At 46.2% G+C, this 10,947-nt stretch overlaps 1 protein-coding gene across 1 annotated transcript in view; it reads right to left on the reverse strand.

Moving 5' to 3' along the window:
• Positions 1-10,624, reverse strand: part of IL1RL2 (interleukin 1 receptor like 2) — a 34,514-nt gene extending 23,890 nt beyond the window's left edge. Inside the window, 4 exon segments of the mRNA XM_026488431.4 lie at positions 708-867; positions 6,713-6,908; positions 9,369-9,603; positions 10,439-10,624. Of these exon segments, the coding sequence (XP_026344216.2) occupies positions 708-867; positions 6,713-6,908; positions 9,369-9,603; positions 10,439-10,496 (649 nt within the window). The 5' untranslated portion in view covers positions 10,497-10,624.
• Positions 10,625-10,947: the final 323 nt, after the last annotated feature.

A 10,947-nucleotide genomic window follows, 5' to 3' on the forward strand; every position in this document is an offset into this window, starting at 1 on the left:
ACAAAGGAGCAAAAGGCAATGTAGCAAGAACTCCTTGCTGAACGTGCAGAGAAGAGACGATGCTCATTCTGGGCACCGAAAGCCTTCGTTCTGGCCCTGTTTCTGTCACTAACCAGCTCTGGAAGCTTCATAAGTCACCCCCTCCTGGGTCTCTATAAAATTAATGGCTTAAGTTAAATTATCTTTAGGGTTCCTTCCACCCTGAAGAATCTGTTCTCATATCTCCTGGTCATATGTTCAAACAAACTGATTGCTCTGGGTTGAGAACTGACACCCCATGAGCATCAAGTATCCTGGAGCCCAGTCCGGAGACCTTGAACTCTGCATGCCCCGGGCAGGAGAGGCCAAAGCTGGAATGGCCCAGCAAAGTAGTCACACCAGTGACGGCCGAGGGAAATAAGAGTAACAGTAATATCTACCACTAGCTGAACACCTATACTTTACCCCGCACCCAGCACCACTTCACATACATGCTCTCATTCAATTTTCATACTGAGGGTGTTGGGTATTCTGTTTTTCCAGATGAGGCAATGAAACTGCTCATGCCCTTTGCCCTCTTCTTTCTACCCTCTGATTCTAACAATGGCAAGTCTGAGAGCCTGCGAACCTTCAAGAAAATCAAGATCAAGATTCACTGCTGCCCCAAAAGCCAGCCATCTCACCCAAAGCCAAGAGGAAGCCAAGGCCATGGGTACGAGCATACTTACCGATATGCACAGTGATACTGTTTAAAACAGTGTACTGTTTCCCTGCATGGGTCAGTCGGGCTTGACATGCGTAGTTCCCTCCATCCTCTGCCGAAACGTTGCTCACGGAAAGCCTTGTTTCCCAGGAAATAAACCGTTCTCCTTTAATCTCCTCACAGCCCTAAATAGAAAAATATATACATATATAAATTAATTCAAAGAGTATTTTTGTGTACCAGTTACAATCCTAGTTAACACCATCTTAGGAACCGTGGGGAGATGCAAGAAATGTATGTGATCCCTAGACCTTGGGTAATTTATAATCTAACTGAAGATGATGCCTATAGATATCAATAGGTAGATAGAAAAATGATAGATAGATGATAGATAGATAGATAGATAGATAGAGGATAGACACATAGATATCTATAGATTTGACAGAGACTATGTTACAGGCTACAGTGAGTGCTGTAAATATTAAGTCTAATGGAAGTTGAGGGGAAAGAGGCCTACGTGAACTGGACGGCAGACCGCATGGAGGAGGATTGCATGGACCCACAAAGGAGTGTGGTAGGAGGGTGTGAACAGGCAGGAATGCCCTCCACCCACAGGGGCCCATACCTCCCAGTGGACCACCAGCTCATGGCACCAAGCCCTATGCCAAGACCGCAAGCCCAGGCGATTAATGACCACTTCCGCTGTGTTCCAGGCCCAAGTACACCTTCTCCACCTACTGGGTTGGACTTTACAGAGGTCCAAAATAATTCCTCAAGAACATTCTGCTTGGAGGCCTGAACAACAGTCAAAGTATGCTGGTGAGGCTTACAGGCAGATGTCACATAACTTGTTACATTACCCGTGCTTCCACCGCCTCAACAAAAAGAATCTCACGCCAAACCCACTTGAGACCTGGTTAGTCTTGGGAATGCCCTTCTCACACGTCATCATCATCCTCAGCGACCACGCCCAGGGCAGGTCTCTGTCCTGGCAGAAGCTCACGTTCTTATGCTAATCGCCACTTCTTCCATCTCACAGACCCACTTGTGAATTCTCTCAACGTGTTTCCTCTTTTTTTCAGAAAGTGCTACTCTACAGAGTTCTTGGATTATTGAGTCCATTTATTCATTCAAGTGTTCAGGTTCCTGCTCTTTGGGAGGCTGTGAGAGGCCCTGTCATGCAGGAATGAGACATAGTCCCTGTCCTTAGAAAGCTCACAGTCCTAATATAGAAGACCCACGTATAACCCCTAATAAAGATGTAATTGCCCAAGTGTCCAGCTCTCTCACCGAGTCAGCTGTAGCTAGCTCAGCACCAGAGCCCGTTCTTTACCACTGAACAGTGTGAATGGATCCACCTTGGGAGAGGAAACTCAATCATGCCGGAATGAGTATTTGTTTATTTACAATGAGAATTTCTAGAAGGCTTACATTATTCCCTATTTGGGAAACCCGGTTATAATTGGACAATTGCTTACCAAGTAGAATGGGAATTACTAGTGAGAGTCAGGTGAAGGCATCTGGTTCCAATAACGGGATGCCATCTTCTTTAGAGTGGAGACAAACAAAAAGCATTGAGTCCTTGACTAAGAAAACTTCTGTGGAGGGAGCTTGGAAAGGGGAGATATCTGGGCCTCCCTTCTATGTTTCCATCATTGACCAGTCCCTTTCCGATCAACTCATTCTTTCTTTCAAGATGTACAAATAATTAATCATATTAAAACCCAGCCTTGATAGCTTAGCGCCATTCTGTCCCTTTACAGTAACTAAGACCGCTCCTACTATAATCCACCAGGGCATCATTTAAGAGTTTAAATTCTCAGAAGGCCTTGATTTTTATTTAAAAATTTGTGGGCAACATCTCATTAAGAAGATTTAAACTTAAAATATTAATAGTAATAGCAGCCAATATTTTAATGTATTTTGTCTCTCAGTCACCAAGAAGAACACTTTTGACCCAGCGCGTACATTGGTGGGAGACATAAAATCGCCCAGCTAAGGGTGCAGTGCCTATAGGAGAGTGAGGAAGATAGAACTGGTCGGGCAGCCAGGGGCCCAATCACAGAAGACCATGACAAGGGGATGAACATGGAAGTTTTTTCAACAAGGGAATAACACGATTACATTTGCCTTTGAGAATGATCTCAGCAAATACAGATGTGCACAGAAATCATTGTTTTGAGAAGAAATTTGGAATCGAAAAAAAAATGGAGACATCACTGCTTTTCTAAATGTGAATACTTCACTATCTATGAGAATGGATATTACCTGAACCTTCTCCTCCATAACACCTCAATTTCAAGGACCACCTCTACTTCTCTGGGTCTCCAATTCTCCCAGTTGCAAGCTGGACTTGGTCATGATCCAGAACTGCTATGTCTCTAAATTCCCACAAACAAATATACCATTCTTATTATCATTTCTTACGATTCCCTCTCTTCCATTCCTTTATTTTAACCAAATAATATCTGGTATTTATTTATCAAGTAATTACTATGTACCCACACTGAACTAACAGCATAGTGGACAGATTATTTCATTTACTCTTCAAAGCAAATCTAGGAGGCTATGTCCCTCCGACTGAATTGAGTTGCAGAAACCAAAAAGCATTCTAGCTATTTTAGGCAGAAAAGGATCCCACACAGGGGTATTAGGTGCTCACAAAGCTGTAAGAAGTATGCTGGGAGTGAGTTCTAAGCCAGAACCGCACTGCGGACCTAGCTCACAGGACACCTGCTCCCCTCCGCCACAACGATGAGGTGGGGATCCCCACCACCTGCTGGTCACAGACCAGGGGTGCCACCATGCAGCTAGGGTGTGTGAGGCCATGCCACCCCTAGTGAAGCCACTCCAACAGCGACATCAGAAGGCATAGGCACTGCCTCTCAGCTCCCGGGTCCGGGCCCGGGAACCCCACTGCAGAAAATCCCCACGTCCATGCTGTCTAGCAGAAAAGCAGGAAGGTCTGCCGTTCTCACTTAAGCCTCCCGGGGAAGCCGGCTGCAGAAACTGCATCATAGCTGTGGGCAACTCTGGGAAAGTACGGGGTGTGTTTGGGTTGCTCTGCTCTCGTTTTGTAGTTGTACAGCCTCTAGTCTAAAGAGGCTCACCGCGGACAGTAAGCATCTATCCATCGTGTTCGTTATACTATTCTACCTGCATTTTCTCTCAAACTCATTTTTCTGTGTTATCCTGGACCAGTCCCCTGGACTCCTCTATTTTGTTGTAAAGTGGTCACTTTCAGGGCGCCTGGGTGGCTCAGTCGTTAAGTGTCTGCCTTTGGCTCAGGGCGTGATGCCAGGGTTCTGGGAACGAGTCCCACATCGGACTCCATGCTCTTCTGGGAGCCTGCTTCTTCCTCTCCCACTCCCCTTGCTTGTGTTCCCTCCCTCGCTGGCTATCTCTCTCTCTGTCAAATAAATAAAATCTTAAAAATAAATAAATAAAGTGGTCACTTTCCTTCAGACATCATTTCCTCTCCCAGCCTGTGGCCATTACTTTACTCACCCCCTTTCAGTTCCTCAAAACTGTTGCCCTTTATCCTTCCAGCACATTCAGCCTGCAAAACCCCATCGGTGTCAGTTCCGTCATCCGTCTCCTACGAGCCTACAACCCGATGAGCACTATAGGAGAAAATCACATCGACATGTGTCTTGGCACCACTACCAACTCGTGGTCCTCACCTTAGAAATTCTTTGCCTTTGACTCTCTCATTCACCTATTCACCTCTGCTGCTCTTTCTAAATGTCCGCCTAACATCCCTTTCCAGTTAGCGGAGAGGAGAGGGGCCACCAGGAGTGAGTTCCCTCCACTGACTCTTCTCTCCTGCTTCATTCATCAGTTCTACTTCATACGCTCTCCTACATGGTCCCCATTCATTCACTGAATTTCTGAAATAGCTTCAATGGTCCACATGCCGCCCTTCTCAAGCCCTTCCGATGTATTCACTGCAGTGCCTACAGGACTCGACTGACACATAGAGAAGCTGGGCCTGTCATTACCCTAATAGTGTGACTGACATACATTAAGTGGGGAAGAGGCTATGTGTAGGTTAGCACACACGGTCTACTTCCTAGCATCCCCTTACTCCACTCTGATATGGACCCCAACTCTAACCAATGCCCCCAAACACCATTCTCTTTCTCACCTGATAACCTTTGTGCCTGCTGGGTTTTTTTTTTTTCTAATTAGCATCCTTCCTTCTGCCCCCCACCGGCTTCACTGCTATTCATTCTTGAAGCAGTGCAATGGTCACCTCCTCCAGGAAGCATTTCCTGGCACAGTTGCAGGCAGATAATAGGCTCTACATATTCGAAGACTTGATTCCGACTCTCTCGTTTGATAGAAGAAAACACTGAAGCCCAAATAGGAACTCAAGGTCTGAGAACTAGATAGCAGCAAAAATAGAGCCATAACTGGGGTCACCGAATCTGAGCAGGTGGACACTTTCAGAAGGATCTCACCTCTTTATATGGCTGAACTTGCTAGCCTCTTGCCTTCTTAAGCTGAGCAGCTATTTTATTTTTTTTAAAGAATTATTTATTGGGACATCTGGGTGGCTCAGTCAGTTAAGCATCTGCCTTTGGCTCAGGTCATGATCTCAGGGTCCTGGGATTGAGTCCTGCATTGCACTCTTTGCTCAGTGGGGAGCCTGCTTCTCCCTCTGCCTGCCTCTCCCCCTGCTTGTGCTCTTTCTCTCTCTCTCTGATAAATAAATAAATAAAATCTTTTTTTAAAAGAATTATTTATTTATTTGAGGGGGGAGGGGCAGAGGGAGAGAGAGAATCTCAAGCAGACTCCCCACTGAGCGTGGAGCCTGACATGGGGCTCAATCCAATGACCCTGAGATCATGGCCTGAGCCAAAATCAAGAGTCAGATGCTTAATCAACTGAGCCACCCAGGCGCCCCTGAGCATTATTTTAAAAATGAAAATGCCTGAACGCCACCCATGGATAATCTGATTCAGTGAGTAGAGGATGAGTTCAAGCAAGTGCTTAAAAAAAAAAAAATCCATCCTTCTTAACACTGTGGTAGTAACAAAGTTGATTCTAAAAATCTACCTCTCTACAGATGTCAAGTGCTTTTAAACCTATGACCATAACAGGTCCAGGCCAGGAAGAAAACAATTCCAGAAGAGTCCTATTGTCAAGAGAGTCTTAATATGGGTGCCAGGGGGTAATGGTTGTAAGCCTGCAAGGTGGGAGACAGGATGCTTGAGGAAGAGTCTATAAAAGCCAAAGAAAGGAACAGAGACTCACCATACCAAGAAGGCCAAAGTGGGACTTGGAAAATGGGTAATGCCACAGTCAGAGCCAACTGAGGCTGAGGGGACTGTGGCCTGGCGACCAACACCCTCTGGACAGAACAGAAATACTATGAGGGAATTTTGTTCTTCAAGCAGGCTCCACACCCGATGTGGGGCTCGAACTCACAACCCCGAGATCAAGAGTCACATGCTCCACTGACTGAGCCAGCCAGGCGCCCCCTGGAACAGGAGTATTGTTAATGATTAAATTGTAGTCGGAGCCAATGCTAATCAGAGTATAATGAGAGAGAATATGCCGGGTGTTTATTATACATCCTGACACACATTAAATGAACGCCTGTGTAATTTTTCCATTAGCTCAATAGTTGATACGAAAAATACTAAAGGTAGAAAGAACTTGAAAGCCATCTACCTATTCAATAGAAACTTCCTGGGCATGTAGCACTCATTCAAACAAATAAATGAATTAAGCTGTTCAGAAAAAAAAAAAAAAAAAGAATAACCGAGGATAGTCTGAAAACTATAATTGTGGGGAGATGGTGAATATAAGAAACAAAATAGTACAAAGCTATCATAACCATAAATTTCGAAAGCAACAATTAGCAGGGTAAAATTCTCCATAGCAACAGGCTGACAAAGCTATGTCAGGAACACAAATCTCTTTACCAATTCTGCCTTAAAAGATCCAACGTAAACTCAAACGCACGTCAGTTTTGAAGAAGAAGAAGAAAAAGACCGATAGGAAAATTATTTTGTCTTTTACCTTATACCACTTTAGTGAATCCAAAACGCAGCTCTGTGGGAAGTTCAGATGACACGTGAGACTGCCGTCCCTTCCAGCATGTAATATTTGCTTGTATTCATCTGATAAAATCAGCGGGCCGTTTCCGGAAATGCCACACCAGTATTTTCTTAACACAGTGAGGTTCACGCGGATTCGGTGACAGGTGTTTGTGCTGCTGTAAGAAAATGGCACATCGAAACCCCATAAAGTCAAACAACCACAAAAGCAAAGGAAGCCGCTCCTCTTCACGTCTTGCCAGCTCATCACCAAGATACTGTGCAAACGTCTTCCTCAGCCAAGGTGGGCCGCGTCTCACAGATCACTAATTACAAGAGAGGGGACAGTATTTCTGTTGTGGAAACGCTGGACAGCACCTTAGCCGAGGGATCAGGCCGCGCAGCCCAGTGAGGGGCAGACGGACACTGCGAGCCCTGGAGTGTGTCGTCGGAAGAGGACACAAACTGCTACCGTGCTATTCCAGCCGAGAAGGCTCAACCTCGGCCTACGCGTGAAGAAATATCTGGCAAACCCAAGTGAAGGGCTGGTATATAAACTCCTCGTCTGTGCTCCTTAAAAATGTCAATGGCATGAAGAACAGACCGAGGAACCGGTCCAGATGAAAAGAGACTGAAAAGACATGACAGCCAAATGCAACTGATGAGGCCCGATTGGACCCTCTCCCGGAAAGGAAAGAAAAAAAATTGATAAAGAAAAATCGAATCAATTGATAAAAGTAGCATATGAATGGGGAATTAGATAAAAATATTGTGTGGTGGTTCAATTTCCTGAGTAGGATAACTATACTGTGATTATGTAAGGAGTATTCTTGTTGACAGCAAATGGCATGTTGAATGACTCCAGGCTAACGTAACATGATGCATACAACTCCGATGTTTTGGAAAAAATGGTTTAGAAAAAAATATTGCATGTAAATATACACATATAGTTGACCCTTGAACAACCAGGCATTAGGGGCACCGATCCCTTGCACTGTTGAAACTCTGCGTAGAACTTTTGACTCCCCCAACACTGAACTCCTTATTAGGAGCCTTACTGACACATATTCCGTATGTTATGTGTATTATACACATATTCTTAAATAACGTGAGCTAGAGGAAGAAAATGTTAAGAAAACCATAAGGAAGAGTAAATACATTTATAGTTATGTACTGTATTTATCAAAAAATATCTGTGTATAAGTGGACCCGTGCACATCAAACCCATGTTGTTCAGGGGTCAGTCGCATAGGGAGAGAGAGAGAGAATAATAAGGTAATTGTGGCAAAATGTTAAATAAGGGGAATCTAGATACAGGGTAGATGGGACTTCTTTATACTATTCCTGCGAATTTGGCGTGAATTTGAAATTACTTCAAAGTAACAATATACCGTTTACTAAGTACGTATCGTCTCTGAACGTGAAAGATTGGTGAGAGCTCGTGTTTGTGTCATGACAGACAGCATCTGTGTCTACCTTCCGTGGAAGGTTCTCTTTCCCTGTTCCACAGTATTTCAGTGTTTTCAAGCCAGCCTAGACATCCAGAAGAACTTGTGTGCCATACAGTCTCCAGCTCTCTCACTTCATCACCTCGAGTCCAGCAGGACAGCAGACCCCACAAGATGTCAGCACCCTGACCGACACGGTGAGAGAAGCCGGAAAGGAGCCAGGAAACGGGCTCACGGCCACTCCCGCTCCTGTACCACTGGGTCGCAGAGGCCAAGACCACGGAGACGAAGCGGCAGAGGGAGACCGCACTCACCCTCCGGAGTACGAATCTCGCACATCGTCTCAACTAAATGTCCCTTCACCTCCATCAGGCTGGCATGACCTCCATTTTACAGACAGGAAAACCAAGGTTCGGGTTACCAAGTCATTTATTAAGGAGGAGCACGTCGGTTAGGGAAGGTAACAAAATTGAGGCCCTTAGGCAAGTTTTATCCACGAATGTGTTTTATTTAAGCCACACACACAAAGCTTATCGAAAAGCTACACACACACACACACACACACACACACACACAATTTCCAGGTTCCCTTGAAAAATCGGAAAATGGCCTTGAGCTGAATGGACCCCTGCCTTTGGTGGGGCATAAGCTCTCTGGCTCACCGCAGCCCCCAGCTGGCTCGACTGTCTCCCACCAGACTTGTGTCACTGGCCTACACGACTTCCCAGCGCAGGGCTCCGCGCGGGGGCTGGAACGTAGCTGGTGCGGAGTCACTGTTACATTCCTATCACAAGGACCGTACAAGGTGCTCAAGGGGGGTTTATTCCTATCTGGTCGTGCCACCTGTCACACGTACTTCCCGAATTCCCAGAAAGAAGGTAGCAATGACATTGGGACAAACAGGTTTTTGAGTGGTCTGGCTTGTGGCCTCATTTCGACAGGAAAAGATGCATCTCATGTTCCAACAACCGCTTTATAAATCTGTTCTGTTTTAAAGTATGTTCACTGGAAACCGTCTGGTAATAATGATAAAACTCTATTTTATGCTTCTCATTGAATTTTCTACATTTATTAAGAGTTTATTAAGAATTTTCCTAAAAGAATTGTACGCGTATATCATTATAACATATATTTTTACATATGCATATATGAGAAAGAGAGAGAGAATTCTATTTTAAATGAGTAACTTACTTTATAACACATTGGTAGATCCCAGAGTCCTCCTGTGTCAGGGGGAGAAACAAAATCCAGTTTTGCTCCTGGTGAATTCTAGACTGTGTGTTTTTGGATACTGGGCTTTTGCTAGGGTATTTATACCATGTTACCCGTACTTGCCCAGATGTTAGTGGCGGGTGCGTACAATTGAAAGCAAAAGGCTGGCCTGCTGAAGGCGCCTCGTTTTGCATACTAACGTCCTTGCATGCATCTAGGGAAAGAAAGGGGGAAAATCATGAAAGAGAACTCTAGTGTTATTGATGATTAGTTTTAACAAATGCCTCTTTAATTTTCTAGACAACGTGAAATTTTACTGGAGAGTTTCCTCAGTGTGGGAGGTGTCTAAAATAGTCTGCTGAGTTGGAAGTCCTCCAGATGTATTCATAAAACACACTGACTCATCCTCCCCATTTGGAAAGATTTCTCTCTGTCCAGTCTTTTCTAAGACCCTGAGTCCCTTCATCCTCCTCCTTCCGAGTGAAATTCCTATTCTGAGCCCTCCTTGCCCCCTTTCTTTCTGCCCTGCCTCCCGGTTATTTCACTCTGTCTTCACTGAGAGGTGTGAGTATACCATCCCAAAAAAGGATTGTTAAAAAAATTTGCTCATTTTAAAGTTCGTTTCTACTGAATCGCATTGAAGAAACTGTTGTTTCTTCTCAGAAGAAATCTGTTGTGTTGATGATTTCGGTGTTTTTACCCTGGGTCATAAAATGACCCTCTGTCATATAAAACAGTATAATATCCATTTGAGCATTTTGACTCAAGACTTCCAAATTTGCCTATTCCTCACCCCCACTCCCCCCCAAAGTCACCTCAAAATTCAAAGGTGACATTGAGGCTGAGCTTCAGATGCTGGGAACGGAAACTTGCCATTTCTGCATTCCGGCGGAATTCTGCCTGGTCCCCTGGGGTAAGTGTACCCGAAAGGCAAGGTTCGGGTGTCCTGCGATCCCCCCCGGGGGGGGGGCTCACAGGGGCTCTCGCAGAGCCTCGGGGAGGCAGGTAGGTGAGGGTGGCCTCTGAGGCCCGAGGACAGCCGCACGTACCTGCTTGGACAAAGGGTGGAAGCGCGAGGGACACGCCGCAGAGCAGCAAGGCCAGCATCCCCCTGTTGGGCTACGAGGAAGAGAGAAGGTGGGAGGAGATGGGGCACGGCGGGGGCGGGGACACTGAACACAGAGATTCTAACCCAGGCCGCTGGCCTTCCCTTCTTCGTGGGGAGCCCTCCAACTCTGGCCCCACATTAACCCGACGTGCCCCCAAAGACTCCCTCCTCCCCGCCCGACCTCCAGAATCCCGGCTGGAGAGGGATCCGCGGGAGGGGTTGGGAGGCGCGGGGCCAGACAGTCCTGGTAGGGTGGCTGCAGAAAGGAGGACCCCAGCCCGGGGTGCGCCTCCGCCTCCGTCTGGCAGCGAGGCACTGTCTGCGTCCCGCGCCCGAGCTGGGGCGTGTATAGCCTCACCTGCGCGTCCTTAGCCTCCGGGTCCTCCTGGGCCCCACGGTCCAAACGGAGCCCCCACCACCGGCTCACCTGGGAGAAGCCAGCTTAGACCG

Source organism: Ursus arctos, unplaced genomic scaffold (assembly GCF_023065955.2).
Source record: "Ursus arctos isolate Adak ecotype North America unplaced genomic scaffold, UrsArc2.0 scaffold_8, whole genome shotgun sequence".
Taxonomy (NCBI): domain Eukaryota; kingdom Metazoa; phylum Chordata; class Mammalia; order Carnivora; family Ursidae; genus Ursus; species Ursus arctos.